General features: G+C 41.5%; 1 protein-coding gene across 1 annotated transcript in view; it reads right to left on the bottom strand.

The window, feature by feature from the left end:
* The window catches only part of DOCK9 (dedicator of cytokinesis 9), a 177,674-nt gene that overhangs the window by 56,660 nt on the left and 94,601 nt on the right, over nucleotides 1-26,413 (bottom strand). Inside the window, exons 19-31 of the mRNA XM_084844704.1 lie at nucleotides 24,894-24,986; nucleotides 22,727-22,850; nucleotides 22,202-22,323; nucleotides 21,361-21,447; nucleotides 19,577-19,666; nucleotides 12,669-12,784; nucleotides 12,441-12,510; nucleotides 12,211-12,336; nucleotides 11,171-11,242; nucleotides 10,247-10,393; nucleotides 9,449-9,532; nucleotides 8,719-8,830; nucleotides 1,032-1,210 (exon numbers count right to left, since the gene is read on the bottom strand). Coding sequence (XP_084700830.1) covers nucleotides 1,032-1,210; nucleotides 8,719-8,830; nucleotides 9,449-9,532; nucleotides 10,247-10,393; nucleotides 11,171-11,242; nucleotides 12,211-12,336; nucleotides 12,441-12,510; nucleotides 12,669-12,784; nucleotides 19,577-19,666; nucleotides 21,361-21,447; nucleotides 22,202-22,323; nucleotides 22,727-22,850; nucleotides 24,894-24,986 — 1,422 coding nt within the window. The remainder of the gene's footprint in view (nucleotides 1-1,031; nucleotides 1,211-8,718; nucleotides 8,831-9,448; nucleotides 9,533-10,246; nucleotides 10,394-11,170; nucleotides 11,243-12,210; nucleotides 12,337-12,440; nucleotides 12,511-12,668; nucleotides 12,785-19,576; nucleotides 19,667-21,360; nucleotides 21,448-22,201; nucleotides 22,324-22,726; nucleotides 22,851-24,893; nucleotides 24,987-26,413) is intronic.

Below are 26,413 nucleotides of genomic sequence, written 5' to 3'. Positions count from 1 at the left end.
ATCCACAGATAAATCTTCAGTTTTTCTCTAATCTGAGAATTCCAAAGAAGTTGGACATTTCTTATCTAAACAGAGGTCAAAAGGATTGCGCACCTGAGAGTTGGGAGGAGAGAGCTACTCTTTTCTCCCAGGTTCCCTACTCACCTTGCCCTTGCCCATTTTCAATCCCTAAATATAAGTACAAATATATTTATACACTGAGTGTAGTATCCATTAAAGAAAGTAAATTCTCCAAACAGTAGGCAGAGTTGAAGAATAGCCTGCCAGCAGTATCCTGTGGTACAAAGAAATATCTTCCTCTATAGCAGTCAAGCTTCCTGAGCTTATCTACAATCCCTGTGGAAAGTCAAAACCCAAGCTCTCAAAACAGTTCACTACTGTTAGGACAATATTGGGGACAGTTTTTTTCCTGCTATTTTAGCCCCATCTGATAATCTGGAAGCCTAAAACAAATGATGCTGCTGTTAAGTTACACCAACAGAAAAGCATGATGCTTCCTTTCAGACATAACTCCACCACAGTAAGGGTTATACCTTGATTTTTGTTCCTCCTTGCCCTTTAAAGAGAAGCCTGCAACTATATCCCATTTGTAGATTGGTATCAGCCAGTGTAGTTTACACAGTTACTGAAACGATTTAATATTTCAGCTTTCTTAATATAGAAAGCAATATTGTGGCTTAAAGCTCTTACTGCAAGTAACTAAGCTTTAGGAGAGGCATTTCAACCTTTTAGAATGGGGAAAAAACTGCACAAAGGCCTAGCAACCACCACGCAATTGACTGGAGGAAAAGGAGTGGAGCCAGGAGAACAGGCGTGACCTTCTGAGGGAACACCAGAGCACCAGATTTGAATCCCAGGAGGGCTGGATTTGGATCCCAGGCCTGAGGTTTCTCACATTAGAGCACGTGTGGAGCTCTGGCATTAGACTGACTTTATGAAATTTCTGCAAATTATCAACACAGGTATGTTCTAATACACAAGAAAGATTAATACCCAAGTTCACTAAACAAAAATTCTGGAAATCCACTTACTCTGGAAGCATATCTATCATCAAAGGAATGCTTTATCATCAAATTTTTCAAAACACTGATTGCAATTTGACGTATGTCTCTGAATTCTTGTAATGCATTTCCCACCTCCCTGAGGAGCAGTCCTACCAAGAAGTGATGCTTGCAAAACTCATCTGATAAGGAATAGTCAAGCTGAAGGTCTGAAAGCAAACACAACAATTAAGAAAGGATATAATCAAATACTGACAGGCATAATCTATAGGCACCACAATGCTCACACGTTTATATTCTCTAATTCTATGTTTTGAAATCAAACAGTTTAGCTCTGAAAAAGCAGAATTAATGCCAAAAATAAATATAGGCTCAAATAAATATAAACACAGCAACTCAATACTTACAGTTACTCTCTGAACACACTGACTTATTTAGTGAATTAAAAATGTATGAGCTCTTGAAAAACAGCACAATTGGTGGTCTATTGTGATCAAAGCCAACCCTTCCATGCTTTCTGTTGCTACAGAGCAACATTTATGCATTTTCAAAGACAGTGCAAACATCCACGCTTCCATACAGGTATGTTTTGCTAAGATCAGGCAAGTCAGGATGACTACAAGCAAATGGCTAGGTATTTGGAACAAAACGGAGTATGCAGTTTAGAAAAATCAATCATACACCTAGAAATTCAGTGGTATTTTTGGAGCAGAAATTTCTATCAACAGTTTCCATTTTAACATCGACTTTTGTAGCTAGCCCAAGACCTGGACACATGGAATTAACCTCTATTGTCTTTCTTAACTGGAAAAATTGTAAGCTCCAGGCTACCTAGAATTTTATGCTAGCTCCCAGTTATTAAGACAGGGCTAACCACATTTCCTCCAATATTTTAGGAACCTCCACCAGGATTTTTTTTTTTTACTACTTTAGACTTAATATCTTTGTAGCACTTGTTAAAAGCAATGCTATCAAATAAGGACCTAACCTTACTAACTAACAGTACAGTGTGCTTTAATGTTAGCCACAGAGATTTCCAGGTAATACATTTAATGAGATGCAAATGACAGTGGAAGAATAGCTAAAAATAATGGCTGTTATATAGGATCAGTAACACAAAAGAAAATCAGCAGGAAGAAAATCATTCCCTACAACTCAAGCACAAGTATTTTCCTTAGGTGGAGTGATCATCTAACCATGTTTGTCTGCACAGTGGAGACAGGAGGTGGTTAATAAAATATTATTTGCAAATTATTACATCTTTAGAGTCCTGGGCCTTTATAGGTATGTGCTTTACTTCATGCATAAGAATTTCATTATATGGATTTAATGACACCATTAGGGCGCAAATGCATATAGAATATGTCAAACTAATGAAATGATGGTATGAATCCTTTTAAACTCTGAAAAATTGATATTTCTCTTTAAAAGAGCATTTAGTATAATACATGACTGGAAGAGAAAGTCAAATATAGTGTCCCTTGTGAAATTCCCAACACTATTCACTCAGCTGGGTTTACAACTAATCCTGTATCTGACACACCACATGTAGGAGCAGCAGAGCTGGCTAACATAATTTGGGGTGGGGGGAGAAATGGCTAAAGAAATAAAGTACAAATCAATCTCTCTAAGGGCCTGTTCACATGTAACAGCTGCAAATCATAGGTTAATTGTTTGCCAGACACAAGCCGCTTCTGATTCGAATATGCAACCTCCTCTTGGCCCATGCAGGTTGAGACTTTTTGAGCGTCTAGAGCCTGCAAAGCCCTTTTCCACAGTATTGCTTTCAATCTGTCTGATCTATTTATCTGAGCTTGTTTAGAAAATGATTGGCTATGGTGGCAGGTCTCCACTATGTGCGGGTCTCTGAGGCAAAGGAGGCATAGGGACTGGCTGTCAGACAGGGGCAGCTTACTGCCAGATCGGACACATTTCCTGAAAAGGGCTTTAAGGGCCATAAGCCAGCAATAGTCGCTTGTCAGCGAACAATGAAAAAACACCAACTAGACAAAATAAAGCTAACTAATCTATTATATATATATATATATGTGTGTGTGTGTGTGTGTGTGTGTGTGTATTAAATACATACATACATACATACAGGAAACAATAAACAAGAAGAACCTCAGCTCTAACTTTAAAAAAAGAGACGACGCTCCCAACGAAGCAACCATTAAGGCAGTTGAAAAGGAACTGAAGAGATATGCCGGAAACTGCTGGGACATGCGAGGTGGGACGGTGAGGGAGGGTTCCCGCCAAAACATTCCTTAGCTATGGAAGTTTCCCGAACTGAGGCTCCGTGCAGGCGCAAAGCCCATATGTGTAATGCACAGAGACCATGAAGAAGAACTCAAAGTTAACCTATCAACTAATTATAGGTTAACTTTGGGTTGTTTATCCCACGAAGAACCCAAAGGGTCCAGGTTGGCATTATCACAAAGAAACCTATGATTGGGCTGAGTGGAGGTTGCATATTCAAATCGGAAGCAGAACGCAATCCAGCAAATCGTGGATTAAGTACTTAACCCATGATGTGCCACTGTTATGTATGAAATGGGTCATAATGTTCAAGCACATCTTAAAATGTTGTGGAAAATGTTTGCTAAGGTATTGGAGAGATCAAGTCAAAATGTTTCTGTTTGCTTGGGCATTTTAGGTTGGTCAGTCTCTGTCATTGTATTTAACTGCTTTTTACTGCTGATTTATTACTGTATGTTACTGTTTTGTGGTTGTACGACATATTATATAATTTATTTCACTGCCTTGATATCTTTTGATGAAGGACAGTTTATAAATATTTGAATCAATCAATGGTTCCAGAGGGAGCAGCCATCTGGCAAAAATGCAACTTCTGCACAACCGTCTGCTCAATGTGACCCACAGTACTTCTACCCAGTTACTGACCCCACAGTCCAATGCTCACTTTTTTCTTTCTTTCCCCTCCACCATCTAGTATGCACAAACACTTTAAATTTAAGAAATAAAGTTCAAATCTCTGCTTGGGCATGAAGCTCACAGGTGACTTTGACCTTTTCTCCCCCTCCCTCCATACTAACCCAGCTCAACATGGGGAGGGAAAAAAGACAATGTACATTGCCCTGGCATCCTTGGAGAATAGGTGGGATATAAATATAATAAAATAGCATCCAAAGTCAGCTTGGGTGTGCCCACGTGGATTTTTTTTTCTATGAACTGTTGGCCATATCACAAAATACTTTTGAAAATCCCTTCAGTTTCAAGATTATCTTGCAATGCATCATGGGGGAACTGCTGTTCAAGCAAGACAAGCTTGAAGCTCTTTTGGAACACAGAACTAGTTGTGCAATTCTTTGGAACCAGCTTGTTGTTGTTGTTCAGTCGTTCAGTCGTGTCTGACTCTTTGTGACCCCATGGACCACAGCACGCCAGGACTTCCTGTCCTCAGCTCTCTCCCGGAGCGTGCTCCAGTTCATATTCATTGCATCGGTGATGCTATCTAGCCATCTCATCTTCTGCCGTCCCCTTCTCCTTTTGCCGTCAGTCTTTCCCAGCATCAGGGTCTTTTCCACAGAGTTTTCTCTTCGCATTAGGTGGCCAAAATATTTGAGCTTCAGCTTCAGGATCTGTCCTTCCAATGAGCACTCAGGGTTGATTTCCTGTAGGATTGACTGATTTGACCTCCTTGCAGTCCAGGGCACTCGTACGAGTCTTCTCCAGCACCACCGTTCAAAAGCATAAATTCTTCGGCGCTCAGCCTTCCTTATAGTCCAGCTCTCACAGCCATACATTACTACTGGGAAAACCATAGCGTTGTTTAGACGGACCTTTGTCGGCAAGGTGATGTCTCTGCTTCTTACTATGCTGTCTAGGTTTGCCATAGCTTTCCTCCCAAGGAGCAAGCATCTTTCAATTTCATGGCTACAGTCACCGTCTGCGGTGATCTTGGAGCCCAAGAAAATAAAATCTGTCACAGCTTTCATTTCTTCCCCTTCTATATGCCAGGAAATGATGGGGCCAGATGCCATGATCTTAGTTTTTTTCATGTTGAGTTTCAAACCAGGTTTTGCACTCTCCTCTTTCACCCTCAACCACAGGCTCTTTAGATCCTCTTCGCTTTCTGCCATTAGGGTGGTATCGTCTGCATATCGGAGGTTGTTGATAATTCTCCCGGCAATCTTAATTCCGACCTGTGATTCATCCAACCCGGCATTTCTCATGATGTACTCTGCATATAAGTTAAATAAGCAGGGCGACAATATGCAGCCTTGTCGTACTCCTTTCCCAATTTTGAACCAATCAGTTGTTCCATGTCCGGTTCTTACTGTTGCTTCTTGACCCTTGTACAGGTTTCTCAGGAGACAGGTAAGGTGGTCTGGTACTCCCATCACTTTCAGAATTTGCCACAGTTTGTTGTGATCCACACAATCAAAGGCTTTAGCGTAGTCAATGAAGCAGAAATAGAGGTTTTTCTGGAATTCTCTTGCTTTCTCCATGATCCAGCGAATGTTGGCGATTTGATCTCTAGTTCCTCTGCCTCTTCTAAACCCAGCTTGTACTTCTGGTAGTTCTTGGTTCGCATACTGCTGAAGCCTAGCTTGTAGGATTTTGAGCATCACCTTGCTGGCATGTGAAATGAGCGCAATTGTGCGGTAGTTTGAACACTCTTTGGCGTTGCCCTTCTTTGGAATTGGAATGTAAACTGACCTTTTCCAGTCTTGCGGTCACTGTTGAGTGTTTCAAATTTGTTGGCATATTGAGTGCAGCACTTTAACAGCATCATCTTTTAGGATCTTAAATAGCTCAGCTGGAATACTGTCATCTCCGCTAGCTTTGTTGTTAGTAATGCTTCCTAAGGCCCACTTGACGTCACTCTCGAGGATGTCCGGCTCAAGTTCAGTGACCGCACTATCATGGCTATCAGGGACATTCAGATCTTTCCTGTATAGTTCTTCTGTGTATTCTTTCCACCTCTTCGTAATCTCCTCTGCTTCTGTTAGGTCCCTGCCTTCTTTGTCCTTTATCATGCCCGTCTTTGCACAAAACGTTCCCTAGAGATCTCCGATTTTCTTGAAGAGATCTCTAGTCTTTCCCATTCTGTTGTTTTCCTCGATTTCCTTGCATTGTTCATTTAAGAAGGCCTTCTTGTCTCTCCTTGCTATTCTCTGGAACTCTGTATTCAGTTGGATGTATCTTCCCCTTTCTCCCTTGCTTTTTGCTTCCCTTCTTTCCTCAGCTACTTGTAAAGCCTCATCACACAGCCCCTTGGCTTTCTTGCATTTCTTTTTCTTTGGGATGGATTTCGTTGCTGCCTCCTGAACAATGTTACGGACCTCCGTCCATAGTTCCTCAGGCACTCTGTCTATCAGGTCTAATCCCTTAAATCTATTCCTCACCTCCACTGTATATTCATAAGGGACATGATTTAGGTCCTACCTGAATGGTTCAGTGGTTTTCCCTACGTTTTTCAATTTAAGCTGAAATTTTGCAACAAGAAGCTCATGATCTGAGCCACAGTCAGCTCCAGGTCTTGTTTTGACTGACTGTATAGAGCTTCTCCATCTTTGGCTGCAAAGGACATAATCCATCTGATTTCGATATTGACCATCTGGTGATGTCCATGTGTAGAGTCGTCTCTTGTGCTGTTGGAAAAGAGTGTTTGCTATGATCAGCGTGTTCTCTTGGCAAAACTCTATTAGCTTTTGTCCCGCTTCATTTTGTACACCAAGGCCATGCCTGCCTGTTATCCCAGTGATTTCTTGACTTCCTACTTTAGCATTCCAATCCCCTATGATGAATAGGACATCTTTGTTTGGTGTTAGTTCTAGAAGGTGTTGTAGGTCTTCATAGAACCGATCAACCTCAGCTTCTTCGGCATCAGTGGTTGGGGCATAGACTTAAATTACTGTGATGTTGAATGGTTTGCCTTGGATTCATACTGAGATCATTCGATCATTTTTGAGATTGTACCCCAGTACTGCTTTTCCCACCCTTTTGTTGACTATGAGTGCTACTCCATTTCTTCTAAGGGATTCTTGCCCACAGTAGTAGATATAATGGTCACCTGAATTAAATCGCGTGTCCATTTTAGTTCGCTGATTCCCAAGATGTCGATGTTCAGTCTTGCCATCTCATGTTTGACCACCTCCAGCTTACCTTGATTCATTGATCTGACATTCCAGGTTCCTAAACAATATTGTTCTTTACAGCATCGGATTTTCTTTTCACTACCAGACACATCCACAGCTGAGTGTCCTTTCGGCTTTGGCCCAGCCGCTTCACTCTTTCTGGCGCTACTTGGAAATACCCTCTGCTCTTCCCCAGTAGCATATTGGACACCTTCCGACCTGAGGGGCTCATCTTCCAGCGTCATCTCTTTTAGCCTTGTGATACATTCCATGGGGTTTTCTTGGCAAGAATACTGGAGTGGGTTGCCATTTCCTTCTCCAGTGGACCACATTTTGTCAGAACTCTCTGCCATGACCTGTCCGTCTTGGGTGGCCCTGCACGGCATAGCTTATGGCTTCACTGAGTTACGCAAGCCCCTTCGCCACAACAAGGCAGTGATCCATGAAGGGGATTGGAACCAGCTATCATCTAATAAATAAATGTAGGGCACACTTCTAGATTCTCTAGATAATGCTAAAATAATGAATGCTCTGGAATGTTTTAAATCATTATACAGTGATTAAACTGTATATATGTTCATGCATTTTCATTTTGTTTCCAATTAAGCTTATTATGTCAAATTTCTTTTAAATGTTTTTTTTTAACACATTGCAGTCTAGCAAGAGCTGCACATTCTTCATTTTTGTATAAGTCATCATTGTTTTTAAATTAGGAAGTTTAGGATCAAGCAGCAACACACTCCACACCTACCTACAGAAGTGTTATATGATTCCACCATTAGTGAAAAATAAGCTAATTCGGAGGAGGAGGAGGAGGAGGGAGGGCAAAAACAATAAATAGTGAATAGCTTTTGTTTGTTGCTGAGCAAAGAAAGGAAAGAGTGCTAAGGAGACATTCCTTGAGGCATAAAGTTCTCTCTCTCTCTCTCTCTCCCTTTTTTTTTTTAAACTGAGATTAACAGTGCAATTGTATGGTCCCTGGGACAGAATCCCAAGCACCATAGGATACAGGAAATCTCCTTCTGCAAAGCTACAGAGAGAGGAGGAGGAGATCTGAGCTCAGATTCTGCCCCCAGTCTCTGAAGAAACTTCCACATTATTCAGCTCCCCAATGGCAGAGCTCTGAAGTCAGGATAGGTGGAAAGGAGACAAATTGGGGGCATGGCTTGGGTGGATTGAAGGAGGTCTTGGATGCACAGTATCCAAAGCCTTTCCAGCATCTAACCAGCTCCCTATAAAGGGAAAGTTTATGCAAGCCCTGGGATTGGCATAAATAATTTCCTTCCTGCTACAAGCAATGGAAAGGAAATGGTTTTAGATGCTGGAAGGCAGGCAAAACCACATCTCTGCACCTCTGTATTGGAGATCTGGACATCAGAGCATTCTGAATTGACAGGTAAAGAGTGCCCTCCCTATTATGTATGTATTTTCACTTTATCACTGTGTTATACAGAAGTAGTGAGTGAGGAGAAAGGGATAAAACTCTATTTACTAGCTGCAGAATCACAATGTATTTTTCTTAAATGTCACATAGGATTTGAAGTTTTTTTTAAAAAATCCACAATTTTAAAATTCCAGCAATATCAATTTAACTTTTTCAAATGTAAATTTACCTTGATATCTCTGAATCCTGCCCTTTCCAAATGGCATAGGAAGGTTCAAAGGAATGTAGTGTTCATGATTACACACTACCCGAATAAATTCAAATTTGAACTCAAAAAGGGTCTGCAAAATATGTTGAAGTTATAAGACTTATTATTTATCAGAATTAGCATGTTTCAATCCAAAAGACATGAACACAATCTTTAACATCAGTGTTTCCAGATCCGAGAAAGGATAACTGAGTCCCCGTAAGCCAGGGGTGGGGAACCTCTTTCAGCCCAATGGCCAAATTGATTGTGGGCAAACACACCAAGGCTGCATGCCAGCAGTGGGTGGGGCCACCCCACCGCTAGCATGAAGCCCCAGTGTGGTTGCCCAGAACACCCCCCCTCACTCTCTTGCTCACGCACACCCCCCCCATCCCACACTGCAATTAGGCTTTTAAAGATCCTCCATTGATGACTACAGAGGCTTTTAAAAAGCAGTGGAGAAGGTGACTTTTCAGGATGGGTTACAGGGTTGGGGAGGGAAGGGCTAATCCTCTCCTCCGCAACCCTATGATTCCCCCCCACCCTGGAAAATGCCTCCATGCTTCAGTTAGGCTCTTTTAAAGGCCTACATGCATCAGGAGAAGAGGGGACACCACAGTGTTGGAGAGGGTTAGCCCTCCCCACCCCAGCATTAGCCCTCCCCGCCCCAGCAGCAACCCCTCCTGCAGGAACTCTTTCTGAAATATAGTACCTTTGGATCTCCTGGAGCAAAGAAGCCAATATAATTATTAATTTGCTTGAACACAAATCCTCTGTCCATAAAAGTGAAACATCTCTGCAAAACGGAAAAAAAGGTCTTAAGAGCATTCTAAGGCAGAGCAACTAGTAAGGTGTATTTCCATAAGTGTGTGCAAGGAACATTCTATATAGACCAAAGGAGCAATCCTATCACCCCTAGACATTGTCTGAGGGGCCATAGGATACTAGGGATTCCCCCCTCTGAGGCTGGAGAGAGCGCTCTAACCTCGGAAGATCTGATCCTCCTTCCCCATGTTTTTATTGTCAATCACCACATAAGATGCCCAAACTAAACTTATTTGTCATAGGATAAAATATTTTAACCTCAAATTCAGAGTGTTTATTCCCAGTTCAGGGCCAATCAATACTAACTAGCAAAATGTATCAGAATGCTAAGGTTTTTATTTTAACAGTACTGCACTTTCTATCAGTTTAGTATCAAACAATCGAACATTCAATATTCAGAATCAGTTTTAACAACAAAGATCTAATTTATACCACTTGTTTTCCTGCCACAGACTTATGTAAACTCCAATTCACATAAAAAAAGAATAACCAAACATTTATTCAGGGCTTGATACACCCCGTTAGTCATGAAATGGCCCACCGTGTTCTGTTGGTGGTTTTTTTTTTTAGATTAAAGAGAAGTTTTGAGGTTTTGCTAAAGATAAATTGCCATATGAAGTCAAGCACTGCTGTGTTGAATAACTGAAGCCTTCTTTGGAAAAGACCAACAGAGAAGAGTACTCACTTTTATGAAGACAGCAAGGCTATGGTTTGCATTTTTTGAAGCTTCTGGGTTATCTTTATATTTCTGAGTAATGTGTGGCATCAACATACTGACAACAGTTTCTACAGCATGATGGTATGACGCTGGAAATCTCTGATTTCGTAACAACTAGAGACACAAGAATTTGAAGTTACAGATGGAAGCGCTGCAAAATTATTTTGTTTACGTGAAAGGGACCAGTTTGATGGAATTTCAGGGGTCACAAGACTTCTTGTCTATTTAGGGCTCTCATTCTTGCCTGGGAAATCTGGTACTTTCTTATCACCCTCTCTTTTCTCAGTACCCAGAGCAAAGATCAATATAAAAAAAGGATTTGTTCAACCAGCAGAACTCATTGGCAGAAATAATAGTCTGAACCCCTTCCCTACAAGGAAATCACAGTTGAAAAAACAATTGCCTTGTATTTCCTGCAGCACAAGCAACAAATGTTGGAGAGTTGATGGTTGAACAACCATAAGATGGTTGACAACTTATTTTATCAGATTCCAAGAAGAAAAAGACTGAAACAATAATTTTGTAAAAAACTGGTATCTAATTGTAGACATCTGTAATATGAAATATGCTGGATGATTTAAAGCAAGAATGCTTTTGATGTAATAAAGTTTCTTTGATACTCTTTCATACGTAAGCAAAAAAAATCAGAAAATGGAATTAAGGATTTTGATAGATTTGAAGTTCTGTTCAATATCGTGGTTTCTTTTTCCAAGTATCTTATTGTAACTTTTTTTTACACTTTGTCCCACCCCTTCAGATGTCTAATAAACATAAATAGTACTGTGCACTTAGTTATACTTATACACTGTTCCACTGTTATAGAGCAAAAGATTGGTGCCAAAGAGGCTCTTATTGGTTTACTGATCCTTTCAAAAATAGTAGTTTACTTACCTTCACTTTAGCATTTTCTACTAGGTGCTGAGCCATTGATTTTATTAGAATTTCAAAGAAAAACCAGGAGTACTATTAAAACAAAAGAAAAAAAGAACACATTATATAAGCTATATCCATAATTTATAGAAATTGTATTGTCCATGGTAATCTTTATACAGCACAGTTAGATACAGTTTACAGTTTAAAAATGTTTTAATTGTCTAAAATGATTTCTTGGTTGTTTCTACACTAGCCCTTTTCTCTGGAATTGCCACCCCTTTGTCCATTTCATTCTTTATAGAAAGTACAGATAACTGATGTCAAATTGTTGCAGTCCAGTGTTTTCTGTGTTGTCCCCCCTTTTTTCTTGTTTGATATGTAGCCACTTTTTGCAGTAAAATACAGTTGTAGCACCAGTCTGTCCAAGACAGACAGACAAAACACTACTGAGGCTTTCCAAGGCACTTGTACTTTTAATTAAAAGTTTCCTCTTTGCAAGTCCTGCCCATTTATTGCTTCCTGTTGATTGTGGCTGGGGGATTAGCGATGCCTCTCAATTTGAGAGGCAACTCAATTGCCTCTCAAATAGTTTCTCTTAATGGAATGAAAAGACAAATGCAGTGCAAAGAAGCTAGCAATTAAACCCCCACCCTTGCAGGAACAGAAATTGATGCTGGAGGAACTGAGAAGCTCTTATATAATTATCCATCACTAATCCCCCAGCCAAAATTGACAGGAAAAATAGAACAGATACGACCTGCAAACAAAAAACTTTTAATTAACACTGGAAAGAACCTTTGCTGAACAGAACTTACATGTGAACTTACAAGTAAACATGGGGAAGGATAAGCTCGATAATAGCATCCTATATTAAGTGCTGTATGAAGTCACTGTTTTAATTCCAGTTCCAGCTAATTATGGAAAATTAGCACCTCAGCAGCACTAAAATATAGTACTTCAGCAGCTCTAAAGGGATCTTGTCTGGTCTGAAAACAAAACCCTGCAAACTTAACCGGCAATACCAAGAACAGTGGTCACAGGTTTTTTTGAAAATATACCTTAAGCAGCTTGTTGCTTGTGAGGAAGTCAGCAGATGGCCTCAAGATTGTTGTCATGGATTTGGCAAGTTCTTCATGTACAGTCTTGTATTCGGAAGCAATGTAAGGCTCTGCTTTGTAAGCATACTTTGGAAGAGAAAAATGAAATTAACTTGGTATAATGCAAAAGTAATTAGTAGGGATGTTTTAACGGCATCATTTTTGACAAAGCATGTTTATATAATTTTTACCTTGACGTAGGACCTCAAGTAACTATCCAGCCCTTCTTCATGACACTGGGCAACAACATGGATGATAACCCTAAATGAAATGAAATGCAATCATTTTCAAATGCCAGATTAATTTATGTCCAATGCATTTTGGAAGAAAACTGTACCTTCAGGGGCAATTTACTTTTCTCATCAGCGACTTCCCAGGATGAGACGGGGCTCTTGCAATTTTTTTTTTTAAATGCTTACCTTGTTACATTCACTGCAACTTCCTCCTGAGTTGCTCTAGTAAGCACTCTAAACAACTGGTTTAAAATAGTAGGCAGAAAAGCTATCATCACATGGCCCTCCATTGCATGAAGACTCTAGGATAAAAAAATCAAAATAAAATCAAAATCATGAGATATAACAAGTACTTTTTAAAAAAGTACTTGTTACAAAATTCAATCAACACCCTATAAGCAGTTGATTGAATTGACTGAATAAACTACGTTGCATTAGTGTAAGCTATCTGTAGTGCAACACAAATGGCATTTGCTTCCATGACATGTTTCCCTGGAAACCCCATTGCGCCATCAAATGCTATTGATGTTGTGCTAGAGGCAACTTACACAGTGTAATTTACATTAGCACTAGTGCTGAATAGGATACTGCAATCTGCAATCCTAAGCATTTTTGCTTGGAAGCAAGTTCTACTGAAATCAACAGGATTTACACATAACTGAGATTAGGACTAGGGTGCAAATATAAGAACATGTGTAAATTGTTTTCTACATACAACTGATGCTATTCCATAGCTCACCAGCATCCAGGCCAATATGGAAAGAGGGGTAAATGAGTGGGGGGGAGGGAATACAGGTAGACTTATAAGATATAAGTCTAAACAGCAATTCATCTGTGAATGCTGAAGCCAGCACCAAAGTACCATGTTGCGCAGTTGCTGCAACATATGTTGAAATGTCCTTCAAATATGACGCCCTGCATAGTGGCTAATGCTGCCATGTTCAAATGCTTGTTGGGACATTTTTAAAATAAGTTGATTAAATACTGAAAATGCCAGACACTTAATATTGGCAGCCATACCACTATTGTGTGCGTCTTTCACACTTTATGTCAAGTCACCATTAAGAGAGCTTAACTATGGTTTGGCACTGACAAACCATAATATGAAATCAGCTGGCTAACCAGAATCAGAAAGCAGAGACTGAAGTGGATTAGCAAATCATGATTTGTACTAATTATGGTTTAGAATTATATCTTAATTGGCAAACCACAACTACAGCCATAGTTAGAAATGGGAGCGCTGAGAAGAGGGGAAATGGAAGCAGACAAACCGTTCTAAACCATGCTTAGTGTGTATATTTGAAAACTCAAACCATAGTCAGCATACGCCATGATTTGGCATGTTCTCTGAACAGAATTGGTTTATAAATGTTGGGTATCTTCTTGGTGAGGGTCTACTGGAAAAAAATTAAGAAAAACTAACTTCATCCTCCAGTGTGCACACTTAGCACCCCTTATAGGCCTGTTAAGGTATTACTGCCTCCCAACCATGCAAAAGGAGAGATCAGAAACAGAGCACAGGCTTGAACCATTCCACAGCCTATGTAAAGTACACTTGACTATTTTTGTACTTTAAAGGTGGGCCAATTTGCATGCATGACAGCCCACCATGGGTTGCTGAACCCTCCGTGAGGCTGCAGCGTGTGTCAGCCACCATTTTGCATATTCAACCCCCAACTGGGGGTTGTCATCTCATGCAAATCCAGCCACTGTGGGTTATGCGAGGGTTAAGCAACCATCATATAACCCATGGTCGATTGTAGAGTTATGCAAGGGTTAAATAACCTACAGTGGATGGGTTTGCAAGACATGACAACCCCCGGTAGGGGGGGTGAATATGCAAATGGTGCCTGCGGCCACCGCATTATGTCATAGGTTAAATAATCTATGGTTAAATAATCACAGATTGGCTGTGAGCTCACCAGGTGCTTCTGAGAGCTCCAATTGAATTGGGGTGTGTGGCCTGAGTACTCCCAGCAGCTGAGTGGGCAGGAAGATTCAGTCTGTTTCCCGCCTCCCAGCTGAACTGAGCAGAGCAGAGCAGAGCAGAGCAAGCTGCTCCAGCTGGTCCAGGGACTACAGAAGCAAGCAAGCTCCCAGAGAGCGAGTGACCAGAGCGAGCGAACAGGGGGAGCAAACAGGAGTTGGCCAGGGGAGTTGCAGTGGTCGAAGAGACAAAGGAGACAAAGGAAACAGAGGCTAAGAGGTAAGTGGGCTGCAGGAAGCCCAGGGGGCTGCCCTTTATCCTTCTGATTGGCTGTGAGCTCACCAGGTGCTTCTGAGAGCTCCAACTGAATTGGGGGGGGTGACCTGAGTACTCCCAGCAGCTGAGTGGGCGGGAAGCTTCAGTCTGTTCCCCGCCTCCCAGCACAGCAGAGCAGAGCAGAGCAGAGCAGAGCAAGCTGCTCCAGCTGGTCCAGGGACTACAGAAGCAAGCAAGCTCCCAGAGAGCGAGTGACCAGAGCGAGCGAACAGGGGGAGCAAACAGGAGTTGGCCAGGGGAGTTGCAGTGGTTGAAGAGACAAAGGAGACAAAGGAGACAGAGGCTAAGAGGTAAGTGGGCTGCAGGAAACCCAGGGGGCGGCCCTTTATCCTTCTGATTGGCTGTGAGCTCACCAGGTGCTTCTGAGAGCTCCAACTGAATTGGGGGTGTGTGGCCTGAGTACTCCCAGCAGCTGAGTGGGCGGGAAGCTTCAGTCTGTTTCCCGCCTCCCAGCTGAGCTGAGCAGAGCAGAGCAGAGCAAGCTGCTCCAGCTGGTCCAGGGACTACAGAAGCAAGCAAGCCAACAGGGGGAGCAAACAGGAGTTGGCCAGGGGAGTTCGGCAGGGGAGGTCAAGGGGGAGGCCCCTAACTTTTTTTTTCTTTTTTTCTTTTTTAACTAACTTTTTCCCATTTATTTGTCTTGTAACACACACTTTCACACCAGTGGGAGTCTGCTTTTAACCTCTACTGAGTAGAGGAACAGGCACAGGCTAGTCTAGAACAATCACAAAGCTAGACACAAAAAAGGAATAGAGGCTATGGAAGGACAAGACTCTCCAGTGGTGGTGACCTGCAAGGTGTGTGCAATGTTTGTTTTCTTGCCTGAGAACAACATGGCCTACACCTGCAACAAGTGCAAGTTGATCACGCTGTTGGAAGAAAAAGTAAGTGGACTGGAGTGGTGACTGTCGGCCCTCCGGGGAATAAGAGAACACGAAGAGTTCTTGGACAGAATGGGGGAACTACAGCAGCAAAGGAAAGACCAGAAGCTTGAAGAGCAACAGCAAGATGAGGCAATGGGAAATGCTGAGGTGAAGAAAAATGGAGTAGAGGATACTCCTTGGAAAAGGGTGACAGTTAGGAGAAGAACTAGACGCCACTCTGCACCAGTGGAAGCAGTGGAGCTGTGGAACTGATTCCAGGTACTTGCGGATGAGACTGGAGGACAGCCTGCAGAGGAAGAATCACAGGGGAACCTACATGAGAGTGAGCAAGAGGCTGAAGGTCAGTCAAACAGAGGCGATGAAACCCAAGCCTACAACAACAAGAAGAGAAAAGTGGTAGTAGCGGGAGACTCCTTGCTGCGTGGGATTGAGACCCAAGTATGTTGCGAAGACCTGTGGACTTGCAAGGTATGTTGTCTCCTGGGAGGACAAATTAGAGACATGACTGAAAGGTTGCCTACACTCATAAAGCCCACTGACAGGTATCCCTTTCTTCTCATCCATGTGGGAACAAATGATACCGCCAAGCGGAGCTACGAAGAAATCACGTCAGACTTTGAAGCTTTGGGAAGGAAACTCAAGAACTTTGGGGCCCAGATGGTTTTCTCATCCATCCTTCCAGTAGTTAGAAGAGGGATAGAAAGGGAACGAAAAATACTCCAGGTGAATGACTGGCTACGAAGGTGGTGCCGACGAGAGAGATTTGGATTCTGGGACCACGGCCTATACTTCCTGGAAGATGGGCTATTGGCAAGGGACGGGTTGTACCTCACAAAGGATGTGAAGAATGTGTTTGGCCACAGCATGAAGAACTTCATCAGGAGGGCTTTAAACTGAATCCTACAGGGAAGGGAGATGTAATGTTGGGGGTAACAATGGACCTAGGCGCATGCACTGCAACGGAGAGAACAGCTCTAATAGCGCCCAATAATAGTCTTCAGACACATGTAGGAAGAAAGCCAGACTATGAAGCACATGGTCTTCGATGTCTATATACTAATGCCCAGAGTATGGGAAACAAACAGAACAAACTTGAACTCTTAATACAGGAGGGAAATTATGACTTAATAGGTATAACTGAGACTTGGTGGGATGACTCTTATGACTGGAATACAGCAATTGAAGGATATAACTTGTTCAAAAAGAACAGGAGGAACAGAAAGGGAGGTGGGGTTGCTCTATATGTTAAAAATACATATCTCTGCACAGAAATACAGGAGGATGAACGTGGTAGCCCCATCGAGAGCATCTGGATTAAAAGAAATGGAGCAAAGAATAAAAGGAACCTGATGGTGGGCGTTTGCTACCGGCCACCCAATCAAGGAGAAGACAAGGATGAAACTTTTGAAAAGCAAATAGCCAATGTTTTAAGGAAGCATGATGTAGTAATGGGGGACTTCAATTTCCCCGATATTTGTTGGGAGACAAATTCTGCAAAACATGGCCCCTCCAGGAAATTCCTGACTTGTGTGGCGGATCACTTCCTCCTACAGAAAGTAGAGGAAGGAACTAGAGGATCGGCTATCCTTGACTTGATCCTAACCAACAGAGATGACTTAGTGGATAAAGTAGCAGTTACAGGAACTCTGGGGGAAAGCGACCATGTTGCACTTGAGTTCTTGGTTCTAAGGGAAGCAAAAGCCAAGTGTAGTCAAACGCGTACCCTGGATTTTAGGAAAGCTGATTTTAATAAACTCAGAACAATTATCAGTAAGGTCCCATGGCAAGCGATGCTAGCGAGAAAAGGAGTCCAAGATGGGTGGCAGCTTTTAAAAAAGGAAATTCTCAAGGCACAATCACAAGCAATTCCATCAAGAAGAAAAAGTAGAAGACAACAGAAGAAGCCAATGTGGCTTCACAAAAAGCTTAGGGATGACCTGAAAACAAAAAAGGACACATATAGGAAGTGGAAAGAAGGCCAAGTAACAAAGGAAGAGTACAGGCAGGTAGCACAGAATTGCAGGGATGGCGTCAGGAAGGCTAAAGCTGAGAACAAGGTTAGCGAGGGATGCGAAATACAACAAAAAGGCTTCCTTCAGCTACGTGCATAGTAAAAGGCAGAGGAAAGAAATGGTTGTTCAGCTATTAAATAAGGATGGCAAAATGATAACAGATGACAAAGAAAAGGCAGAGGTGCTCAATTCCTACTTTGGCTCAGTCTTCTCTCAAAGAGGGTCTATGACCCCCCTGGCAAAGGCGAAGTACAGGCTGAAGGGGCAGGATTGCAGCTTGAGATCGATAGGCATATGGTCAAGGAACACCTCATTACTTTGAATGAGTTCAAATCTCCAGGGCCAGATGAACTGCATCCTAGAGTCATAAAGGAACTGGCAGAAGAACTCTCAGAACCGCTGTCTATTCTCTTTGAGAAATCATGGAGGAAGTGCCAGATGACTGGAGGAGGGCTAAAGTGGTCCCTATCTTCAAAAAGGGTAAAAAGGAGAAACCTGGGAACTACAGACCAGTCAGTCTGACATCAATCCCTGGGAAAATTCTGGAGCAGATCATAAAGCAATCCATCTGGAAGCACCTTGACAACAATGCAGTGATTACTCGAAGCCAACATGGATTTGTCAAAAACAAGTCCTGCCAGACAAATCTGATCTCATTTTTTGATCAAGTAACCTCCCTTGTAGACTGTGGGAATGCTGTAGACATCATATATCTCAACTTCAGCAAAGCTTTCGACAAAGTTCCCCATGATATCCTGATGAGCAAACTAGCTCAAAGTGGGCTAGATGAAACAACAATCCGGTGGATCCACAGTTGACTACAGAATCGGACTCAAAGAGTGCTTATCAATGGGACCTTCTCAAACTGGGGAGAGGTAACGAGTGGGGTACGGCAGGGCTCAGTCCTGGGCCCAGTGCTCTTCAACATTTTTATTAATGACTTGGAGGAGGAGGTGCAGGGAATGCTGATCAGATTTGCAGATGACACAAAATTGGGCAGGATAGCTAATACTCTGGAAGACAGAAACAAGATTCAAAGTGATCTGGATAGACTGGAGCGCTGGGCAGAAAACAGAATGACATTTAATAGGGATAAATGCCAAGTTCTGCACCTAGGAAAAAGAAACCAAGTGCACAGTTACAAGATGGGGGATACGTGGCTCAACAACACTACAAGCGAGAAGGATCTTGGAATTGTTGTCAATCACAAGCTGAATATGAGCCAACAATGTGATGTGGCTGCAAAAAAGGCAAATGCTCTTTTGGGCTACATTCATAGAAGCATAGCTTCCAAATCTTGGGAAGTACTAGTTCCCCTCTACTCAGCACTGGTTAGGCCTCCGCTGGAGTACTGTGTCCAGTTCTGGGCACCACACTTTAAGAAGGATGCAGACAAGCTGGAGAGGGTTCAGAGGAGGGCAGTGAAGATGATCAGGGGACTGGAAACAAAGCCCTATGAAAGGAGACTGAAAGAACTGGGCATGTTTAGCCTTGAGAAGAGAAGACTGAGGGGAGATAGGATAGCACTCTCCAAGTACCTGAAAGGTTGTCACAGAGAAGAAGGCCAGGATCTCTTCTTGATCATCCCAGAGTGCAGGACACGGAATAATGGGCTCAAGTTACAGGAAGCCAGATTCCGGCTGAACATCAGGAAAAACTCCCTGACTGTTAGAGCAATACAACAATGGAACCAATTACCTAGGGAGGTGGTGGGCTCTCCCACACTGGAGGCATTCAAGACGAGGCTGGACAGCCATCTGTCAGGGATGCTCTGACTTGGATTCCTGCATTGAGCAGGGGGTTGGACTTGATGACCTTGTAGGCCCCTTCCAACCCTACTATTTTATGATTCTACGGATATCCTGGATCACCATGCATCTGTGCCCAGATTATTATTGTTTATAAGTTTATACCTTATTGTTTATAAGTTTATACCTTAAGATACTTCACAAGATCAGCTCCTAAGGCTTGAGCTCCAGACTCAGTATTTTGACAGTAATGGAAGAAATTGTTTAAGTGCTGGTCCTAGCAAAGGAAAAGCAAACATAGGTAAAGTCAATTAACATATAATTTGATTTGATTTGATCAGACACTCTATTACAATGTCACCACTTCCAGTTTAATCTTGTGTAGATATAGTCCAAACTGTCTCCACTTTCCACAACCCATCAGAGTTAAGTTTCAGAACCACAAAGCAATGAAACTAACCCCTCGGCAACTTTGAGTCATCATTCATAAGGTTTTATAGCTCATCTCTTGTAAGAGATGGTTAATTTCAACTATACAAAACTCTTGTCTCTTAGGGCTACACTGATCTCATGGCAAAAAGCTGGCAGTTTTGATTTTGCTAACGTAGTGTGCTTTAACAGTAAAACAGTTAAAATATATTCCCAAAGATAGACTCTTTGTTTTTGACATTTTGGTTCCCCTTCCTTATTGACAAGTGAAGCCTAACAACTGCTGGTAAGGACCAAAGCAGGATCTTCAGGATGAACACTGGACTTTTCTCTTCCTAACCTCCAATTACTTGGTAGCAGGTTCCCTCTGCTGGAGAGACACTGAAGTGCTAGGAGAAGCTACACATAGCCTCTTTCCAGGCTCTGTATATTTTGCAAAAAACAAATCTCAAATTGCTGCACTACCTGCTGGGCCATTGGCACAGGCTATGCAAAGTTTAATAGCAGGTTCTGAACATTTCTGGTTGCCTGGTTTTACCCAATGGGGGCATTTTTTACATAGTTGTAGCAATGGCGATTTTGTGCTAGCAGAAAGCACATCCAGCTGTGCAATGCAAGGCATCTAATTTTTATTGATCCTTCCCCCACTTATTGCAGCTCTCCGTGACATACTCCATACTGTTTTGAAAGGTCCCCAGTCTTCAGGAGCAGCTTTTCAGGGATGTGGGGGGCAACAGTAAGTAGGGGAGATCAGTGAAAATCAGGAGCCCTGCCTTGCACGAGTAGAAGTGATTTCTACTGGCACAAAAGCCACCATTATTTACAACCTACAATCTTAAAACATGGAAACATTGCAGACAGGAGTTGACAAATCTTAGCTGGCCTTACTGGTTAAGAAAAAAATTGTTCTTGCCAGGAACCTCCCCACCCCACGGAAGGGGCAGAGTGTTATCCCTGACTTTGTGCTACATCTCAAATGCAGTACAGGGTCAGAGGAAAAACTGTTCCTTTTTCAAGTTCTAAGCTTACAGTGGGGAGCAGGGGGGGGGGAGAAAACAAGCAGTAAACAAGCTCAGAGTTGTGGGGTGCAGAGGCTTGCTCTACCTCTGCACCTGATGGGGACTCTGGGGGCAGAGGCAGGCTCACGCACCTCCCACACACCCCTTCAGCTCAGACCTAAGGGTGGTGGGAACTTGGAGTACCCTCTGAGCATAGAGGCTCAGAGCTGGAGAGAAAGAGGTGTGGCAGCTTGTTCTGTCTCTCGGAGCGCCTGTCAGCCCCATGTGCCTCTACCTCCCATCTGAATGGGGTAGGTGGAAGTATGTCAGTTTGCCTCTGCCTGTAGATCCAGGTTCAGACACATCTTGCTTGCCAGAGCCTGTCTCTCCTCTCAGCACAGTGAAGTAGCTGAGTGAGATCATCAAAACCTAACTGCAGTTTTTTCTGTCATGGTTAAGGAGCTATAAAAACTATACAAGTCATCACAATACAAAATCAAATCAAAAGATTTGGTAAAAAGCTGGACTGGAACAAACCAACTACCTGTGTATATACAGTAGAAACTAGATGAGTTGAGATCTTTAATAGTGGCTTGCCTCCATCGACCCACTTAATTTCAGGACCAGAATGCTGTATTATAAAGAAGAAAATTAAGATGCTACAAACATTATATGCCAGTCTAAACAACACAGTATGCCAAATATGGACATATTGGAATACTCTGTAAAACCAAGTGGTATAAACATGGAGAAAGAACAAAAATAAAATCCACAAATGGGCATTTAAAAAGCAATACTGTTTTAAAAGTAGTACAAACCCCCCTATATTTTTAAAGGACTACATGGCTTACAACCCAGTACAAAATCTATGGATAATCCATAGTCCATAAATTTTAAAGGGAAAATAAAGGTGCAGATACAGTCCAGATATTCTTGTTTACCTCTCTGTTATTAAGGCTGTTACACAAAAACTAACATGGCCCTCTCCAAATGTTGACATTAAAAGATAATAAAATTACAGTTCACTGTCTTATGTCAATATTAACTGTGTAACAAATATTTAAAATTTAGCACTAATGGAAATTTTCCACCAGCTCTTAAGAACAGATTCTGACTGCATGGTGTATTTCCTGTAACAAAACTCAGAACCGTTTAAAAGATAAGCAAAATAAAATGTTGGCACTTTTATTTCTGTGCACAGAGAAAATATTTTATTGTTAGTGACAGAATAGTGAACAGGATCAACATTCGTTAAATATTAGGGGTTACACAAACTTAGCAAAGCAGTGTAAACTCATCTTACATATTCTGGTTATAAAAATAAATGTTAGCTATTCTGCCTTGTCAAGTTATTTTTTAAAAAGTTGTGTGTTGTTGTTTTTTACTTTGCTCATGCCAGGTTCTTGATTGCTGAGATAGCCACATGGAAGATAAGCAGATACTGGAATATGCTGTTCATTTGTCACTACTCTGCCATCTTTTAGCAGCTGAAGCCAAGAATATCCAACTACAAGAAAGGTAAAGAGAAATCATATTTTTATATTCACACCTCAAGTATATAATATATCTTAATACAAACACATTTGAGAAGTCTTTATGAGTCTTATGGATTTTGATTGTACTACATGTCCCAAAATATTGTTAACATTAACAAAGGGTTCTACCCAGTGGAACAAAGTAATACTTTTTATTAACAATAATTAGGCTCCAATTTAATTAAAAAGAGCAAAAGGTAGTTAGCACATTTCCTTGCTAGTCCTATTGAAGTTAATATGTTTAGCACTGGATTCTTTTCATAGCAAGAAAACATCAAGAAAATGGCCAGACTGAATGTTGAATTTTCAAAAGTTACTAAGGAAATATTTAACTTTGAAATAAATGTATCACACTAAAAGCCAAGTCAATTGTACCTTGTGTTTCAACTATGTCCTTCTTTTTGGTAGTCCCTTTGCTTGAGCTGTCACAACTGACATGGTAGAAGGTAAACAACAAATGGTGTTTTTCATGTAATTGTGTGGGCAATTCTATTTTTACCTAAGAGGAAATAAAAATACAAGTTTTGCTTCAGAAAGTATCTTCTAGTAGGGTATGGGTACGCTACACCAGATGTACATATACATATTTTATGAAGCATAAATAGAATTGCTTTCAGTGCAATTATAGGCAAACTTCATAACAGTTAAATCATGGGTGCAATCCAGAACTGCTGGTGAGAAATGGATTGCATCCAATGCTGAAAGGCAATCCTGGATGTATGTGGACATTCTGCATGGAGTGGTGCCCACTGCCTTGAAGGAGGCAGTGGTGTGTCTACTTCTGCAAAAGCCTTCCCCAGATCTGGAGGTTTATGCTAACTGCTACCCAATCAGTAATACCTTCTTTGGGGACAAGGTGCTTGAGAGGTGGTGCTGTTGCAGACATTCTTGGAAAACACAGATTACCTTGACCCATTTCACTTTGGGTTCAGGCTTGGTTTTGGAACAGAACTGGCTTTGGTCGCCCTGAGGGACTGCCTTCTGCAGGGGAGAAACAGTGGGAGTGCTACTTTGTTGATCCTGCTTGATCTCTCAGCAGCTTTTGATATTGTTGACAATGGTATTCTTCTTGATCATCTCTGTGAGTTAGGAGCATCATTTTACAGTGGTTCCACTCCTAATTGCAGGGACAGTCCCAGAAAGTAGCATTGTGCGATATGCTATGTCACCCTGAATGTTATGCTGTGGAGTGCTGCAGGGTACCATCTTGTCCCCAGTGCTTTTAACATCTATATGAAGCCATTAGGGGCAGTCATTAGGGCAAGGTGTTATCAGTATGCTGATGATACCCACCTCTCTTTCTCTATGACTTCTGAATCAAGAGTGCTGGTGCATGTTCTGAACCAGTGCCTGGTTGCAGTGATGGGTTGGATGAGAGCCAACAAACTGAGACTGAATCCAGCAAGACTGAGATGCTATGGGTGGGTGGTTCCTAGGTACGGGAATTGGTGGGGAGTTTTCCTGTTTTAGGTAAAGTTGCACTCCCCCAGAAAGAACATGTTAAGTAGTGTGGGGGGTGCTCCTGGATTCATCATTGTCACTAGAAGCCCAAGTGACTTCTGTGGTGAATAGCACCTGTTACCAGCTTTGGTTGCTATGCCAGCTACATCCTTTCCTGGACAAGAATAGCCTGCTCACTGTAATCCATGCATTGGTAACCTCACATTTATATCATTGTAATCTACTTTATGTAGGGTTACCTTTGTGCCTGGTCCGGAAGCTGCAGCTGGTACAGAATGTGGTGGCCAGGATGCTGAGTGGGGCAATTGGCTGCCCACATATTATACCAGTACTGAAACAACTGCCTTGGCTGCCTATCAGCTACTAAGCCAAGTTCAAGGTTTTGTTGCTGTCATATAAAGCTCTCAGCAACTTGGGACCAGGTTACCTGATGAACTGCCTTCCCTGATATAGACATATTTGATGTCTAAGATCATCACAAGAGGCCTTACTGATTGTACTACAACCTACAGATTGCCATCTGGCAGCAAATGGAAGCAGATTCTCTCCATGGTGGAACCCACTTGTGGAATGCCCTCCCGCCTAGTATGCTGGAAGTACCAACTGTGGCATTTTTTAGACACCAATTGAAGATGTACCTTTTCACCCAGGCCTTCCCTGACTGATTGTGCTGCCTAGTTTGATTGCCAGCTCTCTGATTTTAATGTTTTAATTGGGGACGTTTATATTTTGTTTTTAAATATTTTTAACTGAGACGTATTTTCTGTTTTTAGATATTTTAACTGTGGTTGTTTTGTATTTTAAAACGTTATGTTGTAAACCACTCTGAGATGTTTATTCTAGATACAATCAAGCAGTCTGTAAATTGATCAAATAAATAAACAAAATAATAAACAGTGTTGTAAAATAGGCTAGTATTATTATAATCATACTATAGACGGAAACCTAGGCAAATAGATACTGGCTGCCTGGTGCTGCCTGGTACATTGATTAAGATTGTGGAGCTCTATTTCAAAGCGCCATTTCTCCTCAAATTTCACTTTATTTCTGGAAAAAAATTGTCAGGTATAAAATCAATTACCTCGTCATAAAACTCTGGGTTTTGGTGGTGATGCAGGACTGTGGCAAATGCTTGTCTTGTAAATATTGGTCCACCTGGTCTGCCATAGATGCACTAAAATCAAAGAACAGAGGGGGAGGGGGAGATTGAGAGAGAGAGAGAGAGAGAGAGAGAAAGAGACTGACTTATTCAATTTTGTTTATGTTAAGGGCATGTGTGAAAGAATTTGAAATCAGCTATTCTAAAAATCCAAGGGGGCTTCCAAACCAATAAAGCCCTAAAAATAAAAATAAAGTAAAAGAAAACACTCACTATATCAAGAGTATGTGACAAATATATAATTAAGCAAAGCACTTTCAGATTTAATTAATATAAATATAAAACATTACAATTTTCCCTAAAGCTGAGCAAAAATACATTTGTGTACATCACTGGGAAATGTATTCCAAATTCCCAGCACTCATGTATCTAGGATCCTGTGCTGTTTCACTTCTTCCTTATTTTCCTTACTGCAAGGGTGCTCAGCAAACCTCTTCCACGGAACTTAACAACAATTGACAGTAGGTGAGAGAATGCCCATAAGAGGTTCTATGCATCTTTATTCCATACGTTTAGCAACATTGTATAGCTGATGGCATATAACAATAATCTCTCTGTGGCATATGGAATATGTAGTAGAATTATTATTTCTTTAAAAGTTGACTTTGGTTGTTCCAGGATCTGACGTAGTCTGTACTAAGAAGGATTTGAGCTGAGCTTGCAGGCCTGCTGTTCTGTATTTGTGTATCTGTTTCTCTTTTGTCCTTCATTTTTAATATCCCTCATTACAAATAAAGTTTTGTTGAAGTTCCTGATGCCTCTTGTATGAAGCTTAAATATAACACTCTTCTGCATTAGTGCTGTCATACCCCTAGTTCCAAGGATTTACTCCAACTTTATAGAGGCTTCTAAATGCCATGGGATGCGACTAAGTGCAACAATGCATGAGTACAGGCATGAAGAAAATGAACAGGTATGCTGTATGGAAGTTACACTCATATACCATTATGCAGCTCCAAAAGTTCCTTTAAAAAAAGTCTTCCATTCCTGAAATTTTCTGAGAATACCAGAGAGCACTACACCACCTGTAATACATCTTTTCCACCCAAAGTTAAATGGCACGAAGAGTCAAATAACGTGCAGATCACTGAATTAATTGACTGACTACTTCACACCCTGCCATAATTCACAGAATCAGGATCTTTCCTTCCCTTGAATAGAACATAAACTTGTGTGCTATTAGCTTGTTATCTATAATTTCAGACTGCAAGCTTCTTGGGGCAGAAACCTAACTTTTTTGCTTCTGCTACTGTATAAGTTATCATTAACAGTGATGGCACTTTATAAACAAGCTAGAAAGTAAATGTATAAGGTAAACATATAAACCAATTTAAGGTAAACATATAAATAAATATCAGTTAGCAGCTGCAATTAACTTATGTACTCTATATATACTTCTATTTGTTGTTGTTGTTCAGTCGTTCAGTCGTGTCTGACTCTTC

Source organism: Heloderma suspectum, chromosome 3 (assembly GCF_057233095.1).
Source record: "Heloderma suspectum isolate Gila_16-S chromosome 3, 16-S_ref, whole genome shotgun sequence".
NCBI lineage: Eukaryota > Metazoa > Chordata > Lepidosauria > Squamata > Helodermatidae > Heloderma > Heloderma suspectum.
This window is presented reverse-complemented; position numbering and strand designations above follow the sequence as displayed.